The sequence below is a fragment of the Bombus vancouverensis genome, chromosome 1 (assembly GCF_051014615.1).
Source record: "Bombus vancouverensis nearcticus chromosome 1, iyBomVanc1_principal, whole genome shotgun sequence".
Taxonomy (NCBI): Eukaryota; Metazoa; Arthropoda; class Insecta; order Hymenoptera; family Apidae; genus Bombus; species Bombus vancouverensis.
Window position 1 is genome coordinate 22,998,224 of NC_134911.1, and position 20,833 is coordinate 23,019,056.

General features: G+C 39.6%; 2 protein-coding genes across 9 annotated transcripts in view; one reads left to right on the top strand and one right to left on the bottom strand.

Annotated features, from left to right (window-relative positions):
• Positions 1-20,833, top strand: part of LOC117159436 (uncharacterized) — a 170,045-nt gene that overhangs the window by 82,544 nt on the left and 66,668 nt on the right. For all 7 annotated transcript variants that reach the window (XM_076623130.1, XM_076623133.1, XM_076623137.1 and 4 more), the window contains one exon: positions 14,865-15,146. In XM_076623130.1, the coding sequence (XP_076479245.1) occupies positions 14,865-15,146 (282 nt within the window). The remainder of the gene's footprint in view (positions 1-14,864; positions 15,147-20,833) is intronic.
• LOC117159438 (uncharacterized) lies at positions 6,041-9,254 on the bottom strand. Of its 2 annotated transcripts, XM_033339273.2 has the most exons (4): positions 8,222-9,254; positions 7,653-7,820; positions 7,252-7,584; positions 6,041-6,405 (listed from the first exon to the last, which is right to left on the bottom strand). In XM_033339273.2, exons 1-4 carry the CDS (start codon positions 9,091-9,093, stop codon positions 6,084-6,086), a joined length of 1,695 nt encoding a protein of 564 aa, XP_033195164.2. In that variant the 5' UTR covers positions 9,094-9,254; the 3' UTR covers positions 6,041-6,083. The 2 variants fall into 2 exon arrangements, 1 of the variants encoding a protein (XP_033195164.2); XR_013058765.1 differs by lacking the exons at positions 6,041-6,405; positions 8,222-9,254 and having other exon boundaries at positions 7,507-7,579; positions 7,653-7,741.

Here is a 20,833-nt window from a genome sequence, read left to right on the forward strand (position 1 = left end):
TGTTCGCGCATGAAAGACTCGATAGAATTGCGTAACGAACGAGCTAATTAAAACAGTTGACGACAAAATACTATTTCCTGGAGGAAAAGAATTAACGAGAAGATACGTTTCGATCTGATACCTTTTTTAACTTCACAGGTGGAAAAAGCAGCATCGCGACACTGTGCGAAACGTGACACGCATATGTATGTATCGTACTATTAATGGAGGAACTCGTTAAATGGTAGAAGCAGTACAACGAAACACGCAGTTACAGTTATTAAGCGTTTCGTGACAGCGTCGTTTACTTTAGTTACTCAGGCGCGTAATTTTCCAGCTGTTTAACAGTATCAAACAACAATTTTCCGAGTAACTTAATCTTCAGTGTTCTCACGTCCATTAAGAAGTTTCTTCATCGCCTATTAAAATATGTCAATCGCGTTATTATCGCGATCGAAATTATCGTGATATTAATTACAATCTTTCCAGGCGATGATTAATATGCACATTGTTTTATTAGATTATATTGTACCACGTTAAAGCGACTAAATATCCAGGTATTTTGACGTTAATTGCACGAATTTCACTACGAAAATCTCGATTCCTTCAATAAATAAATTATCGAAGACATAATCGCGTCTCTAAAAGATCCATTTAATTATTAATTAACTCGATACCTTAAAAGAGTATCCTGTTCTGTTCCTAAAAATCATGAGAAATTTATCCTGTTGAAATTTTCCAAATTAACCATCGAACGCCAAAGAAAAATAGATCACACGTTTTTAGCTCTATAATTTAAACGCACGAATTATTTTTCCCGAAACGAATAAGTCAAATATAAGTTTCGAGTCTTGCGACTAAAATATATCGTACGGTGCCAGATGATCCGAAACGGCTGCGTAAGCGCCGTCAGGCACAAACGCAAAATCGACGATGAACGGACGCGTTGCTTTTGACATGCGACCCATCGTCCAGTAACATTCGTCAGATCGTCTCAAATATGCGCTGACACGTCGTCACAACATATTGAAATAGACTTCCACGCAAACGACGGGGAGGGTCGCTAAAACGACAGGTTGATTCTGCAGATGGTAGATTTCGTTGTTTGTCTATTATCAAATAATTCGCATTTCGAACTGCAGCTGCATCTGTGCGCGGCGGTGAAAATAGCCCGATCATGGACATAGTACGATGCATTGTGTATCGACTCAATGATGCGCATTGGAAACACTATCGATCGTCGCGGACGATAATATGTATATGAATTTACGTTTGTAATTACAACTGATTGCGTTCTGCTGAAATACTAACACCTCGAAACGTGTCTGTTTTAGCGAATTTCCCGTTTAATCCCTTGACATTACTCAGAGCGCGAGAGAAATTTTGCGCAGATTCGAAATTCACGCTTTGCAATTTTATTAAAGCAGGGAAGAACCACGAGTCTGTTTCTTCGTTCGTATGCATAAGACTAGGTTGCGAAGCTGTGCAAAATTTTTAAATCTTGCGCTCTATCTACGATTCATTTTGTTTTATCGGAAGCAAAATGTAAGGGAGAAAAATGTGCGGAAGCAGAAGAAGGAAGAAAGAAAGGGAGGAAAAGTAAGACAAGGTAAAGAGGAATTGAGAAAGAAATGAGAGAGAATGGAACGGAAGGAAAATCAAGGAAAAGAAGGAACGGAGGGAAAAAAGATAGCGAAGAGAAACGAGTACCCACCTTTATTTCTGTTGATTTCAGGGTTCAAGCAGAAAAGAGCCGATGCTTGCCTTGAAACTCCCCTGCGTACAATCTCTATATTCCACCTCCTCTTAATTTCACGATAAATCCATACCTCACCAAACATTTTCACAAATGTTTTGTTATTAAACTATTGAAATTTTGAATGATCAAGTTAACTATAGCTATCGTAGATATTAATTAAACTTAATTATACTACGGCGATAGTATCTGCATCGTATAGACGATGCATACGAAATCTGCTTCCTAAAATAAACGCGTAATAAAGCTTATCGATAAGAGGCAGCTGTTACGTTAAATCAATTAGATTAAATTTAATATGTTTATAGCGCAGGACTAGACGTAAACTTACACCGAGTACATTTCTGCGCGAGTACTCTTTTCAGACACTGTACTCGCATACCTTGAATATGGCTAGACGAGACTGGTTTCTAACAGCGGGACATTAATGGAACGATCGTTGCGTTACAGGCTAACGTTACATCTCCGAGATCGGAGTTCGATGAGGCGACCTTTTTCGTTCGCCACCATAATTCAGGCTGGTAATTTATGGAAATGGGCCTTGAAGTGTCGATAACATCGAACGGCGACTATGAAGTAGGATTTACGAAGAAACTAATTGAACCGTAGGATTAAATTGATTTAAGTGAAGAGCGCGTGGGTACGAAATATGCTTGATTCCATCGTCCTAAGTATGCCTGACGAAAGAATAAGAAAAGAAAAGAATTTCTTGTTTATATATCAGATTTGATCGATATTTGGTATAACCGCTTCCGTCGCTAATAACGTCGCAATTGACGACACGATTATCGATTTTATTATTTACATATTATATTACGTTATATATTATAATATGTTATATTACATTACATATTACATATTATATTTCCTTGTTATTTCGAATAACTTAAAACGCGATTCAACAGTGATTCAACAGAAAAAGCGATACGAAAAGAAATCCATTTTCGTAACTTATACTTGTTTCATTCGATTCGACTTATTTCGTCAATTTTTCGTTCGGAGAAAAGAAACGCTGTGGACTTTCGACATTTGTCGATTAGAAGTTCCGTTATACGCGACGATACCTGGAAAAATGAAGTTCGCAATTAGGAGAAAGTTGATAAATACTCGAGTGGTCAGTGACTCGTCGTCGTTCCACTTATAACATCTTCATATCACATTTCTCTGAACTGGCGTTGTTAAACTCTCGACACCGATCTTCAAACGCGTAATAACGAGCGTGTAGACGCAACGGGAATTCCAAGCCATTATCGGTAAAATAAAAAGTTTCGTACGAAAGCAGCGTCAAACGAGACGCGTCCAATTTCTTGCTGAGCAATTATTCCGCGAAAAAGAGATAGTGTTTGCTTGTTTCGCGATGTCATCCGTTTCATTCGTTTATCTTCCGTTCAGCGAAAAGAAGCTGCACAACAGATCGAGCGTGACTGCAAAAATTCGGCGAGCTGTTTCCCGACTTCTTACGTGTCGAAAACGGTAACGAGCCTGGACCGTGCAGAAACGAATTAGGGTCTTAATTACATAATATTTTGCTGCAAACTACGGTGCAGTGCATTTTTCCGTTATTAAGTAAATTTAACAAAACCCTAAATAACAGAATTACCAACACATTGTGCAACATTACACCGTATCTTCTAGCGATTGTTCGATTAAAGATTCGTCCGTTGCTTCAACATTATTCGTATTCCATTTTAGAAATATATTCTTCATTTTATTACAACTTTTGCCAGAAATTTGACCTTTTAACGGAAGATCATCGTCATAGCGCTATCGAAGATATAAAATACCAACGACATACTTTGTCCAAGTAAAATTAACTACGCAAGGCAACCTCACGCGTGCACATATACACGAATCAAAACTGCCATCGTCGTTCGTTTCAACAAGACTGCTTTCCTAACTCTTTTTTCTTAAAAATCTAATCATCGTAGATAGTCAGCTTCCAGGTAACGTTCATCCGCCAAAGAGCTACGTCAAATTAATTCGTCAATAGCTGTCTAGTTGTCCAAATCGACGACAAACTCTCTATCGTACAACCACAAGAGCGACATCCGTCAGTTATTCACAATTTACCGAATCGAATACGATTTCTCTACGAGATACCGATGAGTTTGCTCTTGGATCAATTTCTTCCAAGACGTTTATCAGTTGACTATACAAACTAATAGCTGAGAGGTGCCCGAGGCAAGTGTCGCGCAACTTTCTTGCTGCCTTTAGCGTCTTCTGTTTACAATTACTCAAGCCGCTCGTCACGTACGACAGGCTGCGTGTACCGTAAGTTTGCCGTGCAGCCTGGCCGTATTTGCTCGCACGGTATGAATCTTGCGCGGGTCGTCTCACATTTTTGCGGTGAAAACAGTCGGAAGCTCGTCAACCAAACTTCGATCGACTGTCGTTCGCTCGATGTCTTCGGAGTTTATCCCAAAAAGCTTGTCGTTTCTGAAAGAACCGTTCCCCGTTTCTACGTGCACGCTATGTGTGCCTCTTGTTTCCTAGCAACGGCGTATTTTAGTTTTAGTTCCGTTAGTCTGCCGTTATTTAACTTCAGGAAGATTTATGGTCGATACTTAAAGCTCGTATTGATGTATCCATTGATTTAGCGAGCCGGTGTGTAATTTAGTAATTTGCCATTTGCTACTAACAAATTAAATTTGTAACTCAACATTATATGTTACTTAACGCTATACGTGTAACCAACGCTTTCTATGTACCAGGCAAATCGCTTAGTGCTAAGTGGCTACGCGTCATTCGACTAAATTACTATAGTCCGTTCAACGAGTCCAGCTATAAACATATGCACGTGACGGTATTTGAATAAGACAGGGACGTTGTCGTAGTTCTTAAATATCGTACTTACTACGTACTTATTACGAATTTTGGAGACTGAGAAATTCGTCCCGGATATGAACAAACGACTAGCGTTCGGTGATCGGCCAATGGTTAGGTCTGCTGCCTCTCGCGTGTGCTTTCAGCACGCGAATGTTTGTTTATAGCTGTTTATTATAAACTGTATATTACTATTATTATCATAAGCTGTATATTATAATGGCTGGTATCTTGACTCGTTGCACAGACCTTAGACGTATCTGTACGAGCCTTCAAACTGCGTAAGAGAGTACGATCGTTTAGAATTTCAGGACTAAAGAGTTTAGGTACGACGAGACTGTTCGGTTCTATGATCGCGTTGCCTTGAAAACATACTTCTGGCACAAGGGACTGTATTAAATACAACGGCGCTTACTTCGCAACTTGGAAAACAAACACACATGTAAGTGATTCAATGACTTGGCCGAGCAGCACTTTGTATCCTGACGTAAAAGTTTCTGACATGTTTGTACGTTGCGAGGAAAGAAAAACGAACGAATAGAGCGCAGAGATGGTTCGTATTGGAAGGTGAGATCGATTGGACTTTCACGAGTAAATGGAGTTGGTAATTAAAAGGTCGCGACTCCTGTCGACGCGTGGCCAAACGACAACGACGCCCAGTTTCTAATTAGAGTGCCACGGACTTCAGGCTGTGACCGTGTCGAGAGCCTGTAAATTTAGATCCGTGGAGAACAGGAAGTGTTCGTTGCGGCTCGTTTGATTTCCGGCCAGAACGCAGGTGACCCTTGCTGTCGCCAAGCTTGGAAAGCTTCGGATTAAATGAAAGTTCGAACGTCGTTCGTATCATATTCGTTAAGGGTATTCTGGACATTGGTCATTTTGTTTCACCGACGAATATTTCAACGCGATATCTCTCTTACGATGTACAGTTGACGATAAGTATAATTTTAACATCCAACACTAGCGTATAGATAGGAGATTGTACTATTTAACACTTTACCGATCGATAGTCTATTAATCGGCTTTTTGTCGCCGACGATCTTTCTCATTATTCGAGCAGTAATTTGTTATTTAGTACTAAGGTACCTTGCTCAGTTGCGTCAGCTGCGTTGCTTTGTAAGCTTCCAGAGTTTGATACCAATTTGAAAAACGTACCGTCCGCAATGAACAAAAAGAATGGTATTGGAGAGTCTGAACCGAAACAAAGCCGGCGCCAAGGAGAATCTGCGCCTGAGATGCCGGTGGGACGTGCGTATGCTGTTGAATCGCTAGCGGTATCGGTAAAATGTTAACGCGTTGAGTGTCGCGGTAGTCATCGGTGATCCATGTTATTAAATTTGTTTAGAATTATTAAAATAAGATCAATCGGATGGACTAAAAAATTATCAACAATGCGAATGAACTAGGGAATATTGTGGAGAAAAAGAAGCACAAATACAATATAATATTTTGCAAAAATTAAATGTTACATGGTGTTATATATTGTCAGCGTACTTTAATTAATTTCGATTTCGTTATTATTATTTCATTTGATGACTTTGCTTGGCGTCACATATTTCCATCGATGTCTTTCTGGTCTAGGAATGTAGCTAGGACTGCGACTAGCTTTACCCTTTTCGTAAATGAGATTATCCGAAGCTTTTCGAAAGATGTATGTCGACGAATCCAAACTCGGGTAAGCCGTTTTAGAACAAACTGCATCGCGACTCGATACCAGCCGATGTAGCTGCAAGTGCAGTGGAAGTCGTCTCCTTCGAACGGGACAACTTCTCACTGCTCGTATTACGTAGACGTATTCTGTCTGCGTTGATTTGCTCACCTGGTTCTGCTGATCGGTCGTCAACATTCTAGACAACATAAATGGCGTTCTTAGAAAAGGTTTGAGCAAAGCGTTAAACGATACGTTGAGAATTATAATCAAACTGTAGATGTTTATACACATATAGTGCCCGCGAAAAGTATTTCAATACCATTGCATTTGTTACAGCATTTAAATCCAAGATAAATTCTTTGTCGTTTGGTAGGATTTTCATACGATCAGAAAAATGTTATACGTACAATGAAAATGAAACGTAGAAGCTGATAAAGATCTCTCGAATGGAAAAAAAGTATGTACAAATATTCGCTGGAAACGCTCTTTACTCTCGACGATCTGTTGAAATTTAAATCTCCCGGAAATGTATAAACATTCGCAGTCTAATTACAAACCAAAGAGACGCTTATTCGAGTTCCAACGTTAGAAAATTACAGATCCACTAGATACACAATTTTTCCGAAACATTCGCAACCAGTTGTAACCGTCTAATTTAGCCTAAAATCGTCTAATTTAAACTCGATTTTCCATTTCGAAGAATACGCGAATCGAATAATCGTTGCCTTACGTGCGGTTGCCCGAATAGAAAATCTGCGATTTGGCCGGAATGAAATTTTTAAAGGACAAAGAGAATCGCGTTAACGCGAAAGAGCCGGCATAAAGCATAGAAATTTTGTCAGAGCGTCGACTGTCTGCAGGCGTGTCAGAAGCCTCTGAATAATGAAAGCAGCGTTGCGAATCGACGATGTTTTCCCTATGTTCCGCGCGCGACATCAAACTCGCGCCTGAATACGTTTCCGGGCGTAATTTAAGGCTCCCTGGGCGTGACGCTGGTTGGCAAATTCCAACGGGCCGTTAAATAATTCGTCGAACAACGTACTTTCGAGGCCCGATCGATCGTTCCGCCACGGCGTCCTTCAGGCAAGGTGCATTGACTTTTCTTTCCAGCTGAATATTCGAGTGGATCTTGCAGGTGCTGGTTGCCATCGAATTTATCGAGTCGCGTACACGATCCAGCAACGTCACGTCGTTCTGTACGTCGTTCTTTGAACGATTTCCATCTTGTTCCGCGCGATCTTGGCGTTTCGCGATCCTTTCGTCGACTATGGCGGATTGGCTGTCTGACGCGTTGTCGATACTATTCCGCAGGCTTTCCTCCAGCTCCAGCAAATCTCGGAAAAACGTTTGGCCTTTGACGCCGAACAGACCTGTTCTGAAACAATTGCGCGTGTCTACCGAGCAACGATTCGAAGAAACGAAAGAAACAAACATCGAACATACCTGTTTTCGTTGTTGCACCTTTTTCTTGCGAGCACGTTCTCCGTATCGGAATGAGACTTCTTCAACATCGCCTGTTCTCTCTTTCGATGCCTCTTCAATTCCATGACGATCATACGTCGAACGATAACGTTCAATTCCTCCTCCTCTTTGCCGGAACTGGTGGCGCGTCTGTCGAGTATTTTTTCCAACAACTTTCACGTGTGCATCGTTTTATGATGTGTGTAATTATACGGTATAAGGAACGAACGAAAGCGTAGTGTGTTTAGAAATTTAATGCCACGGGTCGATGACATTTCTGCAATTTGCTTTTCCCTTTCGAGAAAACACGGGATTACTGAGTTACTAGCCGATCCAAATCAATCCGACGGATTAGAAAGCGTTAAATAATATACGAGGACAGAGCGATGACATCGCGTTCGCGACAATTTCGGTTGAAACCGTGGAAAGGATGGAACTGTAGTTAAAATTTCAATCGTGTCGTTTCGATTGAAATTTCAGTCGCGAGTATCCACGACGAGTATCGTACGATCGTAAAAACACATCGAGTATTCTCGTTCTAATTGACTTACGATCGGCTAAAGAAAATCGTAGATTCCGTTCTTCTGTCGTTCCTCGTCGAATTCTTCTTTGGAGACGATCCAACGTCTTCCTCTCCATCTTTGCTTCGAGATATCGCACTCTTGCTCCAATGAAACGCAGATTTTTCTTCCGTACAATTTGCCTCGCTTTTTGGGTCTATTCCAAACTGTTCGTCGAAATAATCGTCCTTCCGCGTACGCGCATCGTCATCCTTATCCGCTGCCTCGCAGAACGAAAATTCCTCGAACGTATCAGCTACCTTTGCAAGATTTTCATTTTCCTTTTGTTCCACCTCCACGGATCCTTTCGATGCACGAGCAGTTTCTTCCGATGCATCCATCTCGAAATCAACTACCTTTTCGTTCGGAAGTTGTTGCGAATTTTTCGCGAACACGACGTCCTCTTGCAAGATCGAAACGAGAAACTTCTCCGCCAGGGAACGACTCACCGTCGCCTCCGAAGGTTTTTCATTTCTCATCTCGAAATTTGCCAAACGTTGCTGCGAATGTCCGCCGTCCCTTCCAATTTCTAAATGCGCCTCGAATTTATACGACGAACGAACCTCGTTGTTGTTCGGGCACGTATTCTCGTTTTCACGAGCAAACGCGTCCTCTGCATATCTTTCCACTGCTGGAACCATGGCAACGTTTTTCATCATAGCGTAATCGGCGAGTTTGCCCTCGGACCAATCTATAAATTTCGACGAGGATGTTGCGCGGCTTTCTTGGAACGTTGCATCGTACTGTGAATTCTTTCCCTCGCTCGTCGACGGTTCCACGTTTTTTAATTTATCGGCTGCTGCATCGAAATTCGTTTCCAGAGTGACGTCGTCGTTCGAGGTTTTATCTAAATAAACGTCCATGTCGTTTCTAATATTCTGCCCGGTGATTTCTATCGAGATTGAATCATAACGACGCTTCTTTCGCTTTTCCAAATGACTTTTCAAATTCTTCCTGAAAGGTGCACGAATATCTTGAAAGATCTCCCCGAGTAGACGTTTGACTGTGCAAGGTTCGAACTCCGGACGCCTATGCACGCTGAAAGCAGATCTTCGAGGAAATTAGTCGATTCTTATCGAAGTTAACTGTCTTTCAAAATAATAAGAGGAGACAACAAGAGTATTCGTTTGTACGTATGATACAGTATAAAAATCATCGAATTTATTCTTTAAGAGATTAACGAGCTGTTAAATTAATGACGAAATAGATATATTCGAACATATGGTTCTTATCGGAATTAGCTATTTAAATTAATCGATAACAAATTCTCTTACATCATTCAACGATCGTCTAATCCATCCTTATGAATACTAACAAGTCTCTATACGTCGATAGAAATACGCGAGTATTTCCTCGTATGATAAAAAACCACCGAGTGAGAAGACAAGTACGCAACAATCTGGAAGTCAGCAACGCCTATCGGATTGGCCGACAAAGCGATTACTCATCGACCGTACGCAATATTCGTCGCACGTAGAACGAAAGTCAGCGTCAACTTGGAAATTGAATCGAATCGATCAACCTTTTCGTGATTATTCGATTTGACGGGCCGCGATTTAATTACTTTTTACCATGGTCGCGGAAGTAACGGATTCCGCGTACGAAAATTCATCGGAAAATAACGGGGGGGGGTGGGTCGGGAGCGCAATCGGCGCGATACAATCAATTAAATTCAATTACGAGGTAGCCACGCGTACGAACGGGCTTGCGCGACAAAATCGACGTAATTACGCTGGTTCTCGGCAGGAGACCTGGTCAATAATTGATTTCCTCCGCGCCACGAGACGCTTCTCGGTACCAGATGATCCGACGTCGATTTCTTCCACCTTCTTCTCGACTTGTTCACCTCGTAGATCGATAACAACCTCCGGACGCTCGACACCACGAGCAAAACGTTCCACGCGAGGACAGCGAGCGAACAGATGCAGATTAGTGGTAATATCGAGCTCTCGTATCCCAGGATACTTGACATTCGCATAGTAGCAGAATTATGCAGGTAACACGATCACGAAAACGAGAATTTCTGCATGTTATCCTGGCACGTCCTCACTCGCGCATCTTTGCAATTGTTTTCTTTTTGTTACGTTAATTTCTTTCCTAATGAAATTCAAGTAATTTTCTTTCCACGAGAGATTTAGGTTACCGAAAGATGCGAATTTTGCGGTGGCGACCGAGCGATTTGCGATTGTTTTTTGCTTTATCCCGCAATGTTCCGGTTTAGATATACCTACGCGAAGTTTGTTCGTTTCCAACTTTTTGATCGTTTGGTATTTTTTTTTTTTTTTTCATCCCTTTCATCGTGCGCGCGTGACTTCCGGGAGAGCGGCACAGTCGGGAACAATGTAAAAGTGGAGTAAGTATAGCATTTGTAATTTGAAACATGGCTGGACCGTGGCGTAGTTTGGAATTAATTTCCCGGAACCGTTCTAAATGCATTTTCGGTGCAAATATTTTTCGCCGACGAATATGAACGCGAATATTCAAATGCGTGGGAATTAAACCGGTCGCGGTGCATCAAGGAAGACGAATTTCGAACACGTTCAATAAATTGGAAGATACAATTTTATGCAAACGATATTTCGCCTGAGATATTAAACGACCCAGCCTCTAGAATTGCAAATGTGCTCGATGTTAATATGTATGGCATCGTGGAATTTAATATGTCGTGTCACGGTGATTTTACGGCAGATACGATCGGGTTGTGACAAACCCGATCCATTACCGACAACTGTCAACTACATGTTTAAAGACTCAATGTCACGAAGTTCGAGGCCACGAAACGTAATGAGAACGACGTTGTGTTACCGGAACTCGACACAAAGAACGCGGACTCGTAAAGTTTCGTATCTTTTGAATTTCCTTTTCGAAAATGAATAGCTTCTGGTATTTAATAATTTCTAGATAGCAGATGTCGTATGGTAAATATTATGTTTTACGTTACGTTAATACATTGAACAACAAAGTAGAATTGAATAAACTATTGATTCAGCTCCTTGGAAATCATTGGAATTTCTACCGATATTTTTATCGTCGGTTTAAGTTCTCCGCAATTTAACACAAGTTTCCTGAATTTCATTGAACCTGATCGTAATAGTAAGAAAAAGGGTACCTATTCTATCCGTCATTAATAATTTCCTAGTTGCATAAAACTTTAGGTTTCTAGATCAACACGTTAGATACCAACGACGATATCGAGTATCGTGTGTTCTTAATTAATTATTACTTGACCTAAGTTCCCTATAATTTATAGATATGAAATTCACAAAGTTCCCTAAATTGCCACGAATCGCCTATAATTTCCAAATATTATCGAAATCGATCAGGATCGTATGAAAAATTAAATACCTGTAACGACGTTATTTCCATTGATAAACTCGACGAAATCCATGCAAAATTATATCATCCAAAAATCGAACGTTTCTTTAAACCACTCAACATGAAAATGTGAGAAAGTTGAACGAACTCTGTCCATAATAACCGTTTCAATCGCGATATTTCATCTGCAAATAAAGATAATGTATCTATCAAGGGATTAAAGGCGAATCGGGATCGCATCGTATCACGTTCATCGATCAAACGTCCTCGTTTCTTTCTCGTCGACGAGTATTATCTGAATGAAACGGTGCCCAGCGGTATCGAGCATTGGTTTTTCACCACTTCCTATCCACGAGTGGTGTATCGAGTATCCGGTGCACCCTTTAATTCGTACGCATCGCACGTATACGTGACGTTGACGATTCGAGGACGCCGTTGAACGTCAAACGCATGCCCACGTTGCGAGGACTCTCTAATGGAGTGTCCTGCCAGGTCGAGTGGCTCCGTTGCATATCATTTACCTTTACGAGCAAACGCAGTTACACACTCGGCATAACGTCGATGCTTTAATCACGTGATCCTGATTCTCGGTTAGTCAGCTACGTTTCGACCAATCTCTCTCTGGAACGTGTCGTAAGTTACCGCTTCGTGTCACGTTCATCCTCGTGATCCTCTATAAATAAAGTGTCGGACGATTTTATGCTCCGTTGCCGGTCGATCTCACTGCTATTAGGCTTCGCAAGATCTACGTTCATGACGGCTGCAATTAGTAGACTGCGAATGTTTACGCGAATTTACGCATGTCCGTACAATTTAGCTTTGCGAATGTAATTCAAACACAGATTTGTTTGGCGTATCAAAGATTACGATTGAAACGCGGATACCGATGCAGATTTGTATTTTTGCGAAGAGAATTAGAGAGATGGAATCCAAGCTGATATTTGTTCCAGGTATCAAATGTTACAAGGAATATTCTATATGGGATATTTCACTGACTTTAGACGTACGTTTGACAAATTTTTATATTTATAAATATCTCGTAAATGTATAACAACGTACGGTCTAGTTATAGTATATGCTGTCGTAAAAAGAATCCAGGAATATTACGTAATCGAATTACGCCGTACATAACGTAATAGCCGATTATGAAAACACGGATCAATGAAAAATTTGGAGGCGATCTCTTAGAAGAGTGATCAGCAGACAAGAATTGAAACTAAGAAAAATTACGACACTTTTATTCGAAAGTCCCTACTTAATGTTAACACGTATACTTACGAAGTAATTCGAAATAATCTTCTCTCCTATGAAAATGAAGTTACTCCGTTGACCGAAAAAATCGAATATACGATTGCAATTGGAATCGAGGTCGAATCATAAACTACTGGATTTCGACGATAATCTGTACGGGGAATTTGGTGAAAGTTGTATCATAATTTCGTATTTGAACGCGGAGATTTTGGGATGCTGTGTAAGCGAAGGGATTAAATAAAGTGTGCTTATATAAGTTACGAGTATCTTCGTAATTGTTCATGATTGACATGTGTTTTGAATACACGATTTGAAGTGCCTCCTACGATAGAAATTATGTTTTCCTTCGATAGATCTGATAAATTATTCAGATCCTATAAATAGAAATCGTGTAATTATCATAACGAAGCTACATCGAGTACAGTTAGCTTTACAATGGATGCCACTAGGTCAACGTCAAAAATACTGCATTAAAAATGACAAATGGATCTGTCAAGATATTAAGTCAGACATCGTTTCTCGATGCCTTAAAACGCTAGCATAGACAACTACGGATATTTTTAAAGAGCTTTATTTTCTACCAAACAACATTCTCTTCCCTTACCATCGAAGTGGTTGCTACCTGCGCAAGCTTCTTACGTGAATATCGAGACTTCTGTAAGCTTCTATTCGTTTCCATTCGCAAGAAAGTGCATTACTGTTTCAAGCTGAACGACAGCGATACTGCAGCAGAAAGATGATCACGCAACGACGAACATCGAGTTGATACTGCTTCGACGTCAATAAATTCGATATTTGCAACCCTTACAAATTCAGAAATAAGAAAACGGAAAACTGATAAACCACGATACTTGCTCCATTACAATTTTACTAAAGGAAATCTAACGCGATAGAACTAGTCACGATCATCCTGCGTTACCACTGTACATCCTCCAACGTCGCACGACAATAACGAACAATTTTCACGCGGATTATACCAAAGGATAAGGAGAAATATGTTAAAGACACCGCGAAAGGAAGTGAAATAGATCAGCGTAGCGACGAACGGGGGAAAACGTTCCCTAAGTGACGACATTTTCACAGAATGTTTCCCACAGCTGGTCAAAAACCCGGAATAGAAGAAAGGAAGACGGAGACGCGGAGCAGTGTATTACTCCGGTTCCGTGGCCCTCTTAGGAGCTCTTAGCGAGTCGTACGAAAAGTTTCATGCATACGAATGTACGAGAAACTTTAGATGCACGGCGTTTCACGACGTATTTGGAATTAAGGCAGAAGAACAGCAAGAGAGAAAAAGAGATGAGACGTATCGGAATAGGTGAGAGAGCGGTAAAGAGAAAGAGAGAGAAATAAAGAAGGAACACGTAGATATTGGAACAAAAGATGATATAACGTATATTATTGCTTTCATAAGTCGTCACTTGTCATTCGGTAAAATTGCACTTTTTTAGAATGCCACTATGCAACGATAACGGATGGATAGGAATGCATGAAGCATGAAAGGATAATACAAAAGTACGTACAGTTTCACGAAACTACATACACGAACTTGGTACACGGTGTACATAAAGTTTCGTTCCACGTTACGACGGATATATCGAGTTTTAGTTCAAACGAAAAATACTTGGTTGGAATGTATCGAATGCACCTTGAAGTGTCTTTAAAATTAAGTTCGACGAAGTAGGAGCGTAACTGTGGCGTGACGCTGTAAGAAAGGAAAGAAGGACAAATGGAAAAGGAAGAAAAGGAAGGGACGATGAGTTTTGTCAGTGGACTCGTCGACAAAATAACCTAACAGATCCGTATCTTAGATGCTGAGATAACGGACTCAAGTCAGAGAATGTAGGAGAAGCGTTTGCGACAATTGCCTTCGGTGTATATCTCTCTGGTGGCTGAGAACGTCGGCGTACAATATAAAAATGTATCGAAAGAGAACGAAGCGGAATAAAAATGAAATAAATGAATTTAAAAAAAAAACAAAACGAAATAAAAAAAGAAACAAAAAAAAACTCACACACAAACGCAAGGTAATTGGCCTGATTACGAGAGCAACATGATTTCTGTCTTGCAGGCGGCGCGGAGACAGACGCGGTACAGGCGATCTTGGCCAGATATCTTCAGAGGCGTCTTCAGGGGTCGCAGCTGTCGACGCCGCCGCCGCCAGCTGTCCTCTTCAGTAGCAATAACCAGGCCAGAATGAGACACGCTCAAAGGACTACCAGCAATGCGTTGCCGAAGAATGTCAGCGAGAAAGAGAGGAGGGAACGCGTGGAGGATTACGAGGATTACGAGGACGACCTTGAGGGTTTCGAGGACAGTGAGAGGAGCAGGACCAGATTCGATCTCTTCGCCGGTAAATCCTTGAGCCCCGCTCATATTCCATTTTTCGGATCATTTCGTGTCTTGATATTTTATCACTCGAGTATTTTATGATCTTCGGATAAGCTTTTGTGATGGTCTTCGGTGAAAGGGAATTACAGACGAGAATATGTCTACTATGTCTCGATGTTCGATCAGTATTTTAATTTAATAGATCGGTAAATTTATTTAAGGATTTCCCGTTGGATGAATTGAAAAACAACGACGTTTTTTGTGCTTCCCCGATCATTGAAAATACGCGGCAACTTTTGGTAAAATTAACGCCGATTTTTATTCGGATATAAAATCAATTACGTATATCTACCGATTTGCGTTATTGTTAATTTAATTATCGTCAAGTATGTAGAGTATATTTAGGTGTACAATACAAGTCGATAATTGTAGCGCTAGCGGTTTACAGAACACGTGTTAGAAATGGGAATTAAGACTGTAGGTTTTAGAATACGTTACTTTCCTACGTTGCAGCACATAGTTGAGGGGGGATAATCACATTAGCACTGGGACGAGAAGAAAGTGGAGTTGCGCGAGGACGTGGAATTTCGGACAGAAAGTTAGCCTCGTAGCGACTAATTACTAACTGTTTCTTCTAATTACTAAGGGTCCATTCGCGAATCAGTAAATGTAAGAAACTCCGAAAGAAACTAGTCTTCGACTCTTTTTATTTACTTGCCATGTATATATCATTGTTCGTAATCGGCAGTATCTTTCTTCGCTTTTCGCCAAGTTTTCGATCGGTTCAACTGTCACGTTATAGCGAAATTAATTTCACATCGTTATTTACGTTATTCGCGTAATTATTATTATAATTATTAGACTACGGATTGTCACACATTTATGCACATTATGCGTTTAAAAATTCATAGAACGCCATGCAGAGATATAGTACAAAGTAACCAAAGCAGAATGCTCGTTATAATTTTTACTTAGTACACGAAGCACATTTCTATCGGGTTTCCATTTTCTTACCTGCGTTCAAATATGAAATTTAATAAAAAAATTACAGTCTAACGACTACATATCGTATATCAGCTTAGAAACAATAGCGATGAGATTCATATTCACCGCCTATAATTCGCTTACGAGTTCGTGTCGGTAAATGCCATGCTTGCCACGTTACTTGAAGTTATCGCGGATTCATTTACGCACTGACGCCAAGTTTGAAGCCTGTGCATGGCTACGTGATTACTCTTCTGCAATTACCACGTTTAATCCGGTTATACCGTTATTTAGCCAGCCATTCCTGTTATTACACGTAAAATACAAGGATGAACGGATTATCGAGCGAACCCGTGTGTAGCTATGCAGCACGGATAATCAAATAAAACGACGGCTAATCGGACAATCGAAGATAACGGGCGATACCTATCCAACGACGCAGACATTGCTACTATTAATATCTGGATATTCGAGCAGGTCTGTTATCAGCAGCCGAATAACGCTTTCTGATCACTGGCCTGACTGATCGTTTCCGTTTGAAACGATTCGAAATTGTTCGTTGGCCGGTCATCTATATTCGTTTGCTCTGTTCCTCAATGGAATTATTCTGTTATACAGTTAGCTTGTCTATTTGGATTTGTAAAATAATGTTGCAAATTGGAAATGGAACGGAAATTTCTCTATTTGCAAATGGAAAAGATTGATCACTATCGCGCGTGATATAGTATGGTTTTGCGAGGTACTAAAATGTTCGGATGTTTGTTCCGTGTGTCTCTAACTCTAAGTAACACTGTGTGGGTTTTCGTCTCGTTCTTCTTACGAGTGATGTATCCTTTCGATATATCACTTTTAAAGTCTTTTTATATTAACAATGCTTTCGTAGCTCGAAAGACATTTTAAAAGTAACGATGTGAAAATCGTTATTTAACAATCAAATATATTTTGTGCTGCTTCTTATTTTTCCTGCTCTTGGTGCTTGCATCCACGTATTTTATCGGATATAAAAGAGAAAAAGAAGTTTTCGTATAGAAGGCAAATATTATCTAAACTCTCTTATCTGTTAATCGTCTGTAACGAGTTCTACGTATACAAATTTCTTATATTCAATCACCAGCTATCGCTAAAAATTCCAAAATGAAAGATCTGGAATCTCCTGCTTTCGGTTAGCGCGGAATTTCGGCGACGCTTCGCAAGAAGGAAGCGAGGTCATCGCTGTCCACCGTCTCGAAATTACTCACCTGCCGTGTGTAATGCGACGACAAGGGTGTAGAGGAGCGTGCATTGACGTCACAATGCCACACGTCTCTGTTCGGATCCGTTCTGATCGTGTCGAATCGTTCGACGGTAGAACACGTCTGCCTTGCTGGCTGCACGCTTCAGATCTCTCGCATCTCTCAACCCGGCGCGAGAATGCTTTCGTCCATCGCAAATACCGCCTGTTCTTCGCGCCGTAACGTGTATTCCTTGAGTAGTTTGGATTTTCTAACACAGCTCGCGTCGACCTGCATTGAGATTGAAATTCTACTTCAAGAATTTCTCGAATTTCTCGAGATATATAGGAAATCGAAGAACATGGTCGAAAATTCACGAAAACGAGGAACGTAGAAACGTAACCACTTCTTTCTTGGTTTTTATTATCAAGAAAATTGTTGTAGCGAATAATAAATCTCTTCATTTTTGTCATTTTTATCGTATATTTTTTAATAAATTTATTTCGTGCACAGACGATGAAGCTAAGAAGATTGTACCGTTGTGTTTTCATTATTAAATTCTTTTCTTCCGTTCTATTAATTTTGAATGGAATGTGTGTTTCTAACAATGCGTCTGCCGTATTTTTTAATACTAATTTTGTACTATTGTATTATAAATTAATTGCGATAGCGGAATCGTAATAATAATAATAATAATAATAATAATAATAATAATAATAATAATAATAATAATAATAATAATAATAATAATAATAAAGTGTATATTGCACATGACTACATACAGTACCAGAGTAAACAGTAATAACAATAATAATAATAATAATAGAACACGTACAGATCATGTTTATATGTAATACTATAATGTGACACACCGTGAAGTTAATCGACTGACCCCTTAATTTGCATTCCATTTCCAAGTGGTAAATTGTAATTTGCAGAAACGTTTAAAATGCCATTTCACACTTTACGTAGGATAGAAGCAAAATTGTATAATTTATGTCGTTTATAAACTGAATTAACAAATTTTACAGAGTTTTAATTGCGTGTTCTAACGAACCGACACTATTTACCGTATCTTTCAATTCTACACGTTTAGTTTATTTTGCATTTTCATCATAGTAGTTGTACGAAATTTCGTGCAACGAATTCCGGCAGCATTTCGTAGTCGCTGGTTGCCACGATTCGCATTCAATTTTCATAAAGTTCCTTTGTAGTTGCTGACGGGACAAACGGTGCACTTCATCATGGAAAAATGAGAATTGAAACTTTCTCTTTGTCTTTCAAATTTCAGACTCTCGAGAAAGTTTGCGACATGGTGCTAAGTCTTACGTCGAAATTCGCGTCGTGCCTTGAATCTCGCAGAACTTGAAATTTTACTCCCTTACCATTCCTTCGTATAGCAATTCTTACATCGAACAATATGAAAGTTTATAAATATTAGAAAAATTTCTCTTCGAAGTTAATAAACGAAGATCGTTGTCTTCCCAACGGATACGATATAACAAAACATAATTTGTGATATCGTTTCATCAAATTTTTTCTTCCTTTAAATACCACCTTCGACACATATGTTCGTGTGTACAGCAATTAATTTACTAGACATTATCACATTGTAACACCGAACTAAGTTTTACGGAAAAATATCTCGATTTCATATTCGGCCAATTGGTTCGATTTTAATGTTATTGAAAATATATGGAGCTTGTTCAAATCGCGTGTTTCCTCATCGCTAATCTTCACGTTTTTATTTTTTATTTTGAAGACAAAAATTCCAGATGTTTGTCAAATTAATAAGGGGGATGAATATATATGGAGAATGTCAGAGTTGGAACGATTTAAAATCAAGACAAAAAGAGGAAATATAAATTATTAATACGCTGCGAATTTTTATGCACTTAAAAAAGTTTGCAATACATTGATATTATAAAATTGCAGAAATGCAGAAAATTTACGTAATATGTAAAAATATCCAAAATATCCTGCTTTCTATAACACTCGTTAAATAAAACAATGTTTTACCAGGGCCTACTTTTTAAATTATATTCTCGAAAATATGAATTTGCATAAAAATTCGCGGTCTAATTATCAACATGTGTACGGTTACGGTTACAGTATAATTACATATATATTAAGTTACATGTTAATAACATATTAGAAGTTTCTAAATTTTGCTTTTAAAATTCTCTCGCGTCTCTCAGTTTCGCTAAAATAGCGAGGACCGTCGAAAATTTTTAACGAGCCAAATTCGCCAGATCGGGACTGTGGAACTTTCGAAAGCAAAATTTTCAACAAAATCTGCTTTCCTTCGTGTACCGAAAAGCTGAAGCTCGATCGAATGACCGGTGTACAGAAACAGAACGGAAACATGAATTCTACGACGGATTGACACGTATGCAAACGTGACATATTGGACCTTTACTCTATTTTTCCTCGTTTTATTTTTCTATTAACGAAAACGTTTCTCTACGACCACCCCTCACCCTCAACTTCTGCCGAACGATTTAAAGTTCGTGTGTTCGATATTTCAGCCGAGAGCCTTGTCGTGCTTTTAATTGAGCGCAAGGGATTTCGATATTCGTGCGATGCAATATGCAATCGAGTGAGCCATCCAATCGAATGGTCACGGGTCGTCGATTGCATCGACGATGCAACGACAGCCGGGGCCGACTTGTTGATAAGTTTTATTTGTTGCTCGTCAACCGGTCCACGCTTCCCCTTTCCTTTGTCCCCTGTCTTTCAATCGGGCTAGATTCGACGTTCATCCAATTAAATGTTCGCGGCCTGTTTCCCACTCGTAAACCATCGTGCAGCGATTTCTCTTTCCAGCTTAACGTGCCCGTTCCATGGCAAATCGTTTAATTACACCGGTGTTTGTTAATGTCCAGTAACACGGCCTGAAACGCGCTTTGTGATAGTATTCGCGGATTCGTCGATCGCACATAAGATTACGTTGCGTCAGGTTCGTGCACGATGCAACCCAATTTATAGAGTTTAGCAGGACTATGGCTTGTATAATATTAAAACTGTTCAATTCTTTTGTATACAAGTGAAACAACGAAAGGTAGATAGGCAATAACATGTGTGCGATGAAAGAAATGTTGTTAGTTTGCTTTCTTATACGTGTAAATATATATGAGGATTATATGGATTGTATAATATAATGTAATTATACGAATTATATTATTGTATATTTTATTTAGTTTTACATAGTCTTTCTCTTTCGTGTTTGCACCAACTTGCGAGCTTCTGCGCTAAGTGTAGACAGAATTTTAAACAACGATGTACCTACATATCGATTTTGATCTAAAATTTAAATGAACATATCTTTTAGTTTCCTTACGTTAATTCAGACATCAGATAATTATCTTTCTTAGATAATATAATGTTTTCTTCATTTAGAGACCAAATTTAATATATCGATCATCCTTCCTTTTTTGTATTACTGTTTGTGAATTGTCAAAAAAAAAAAAGAAGCATCGTGTATCAAATAACCCAACAAAATTTCTCCTGATCT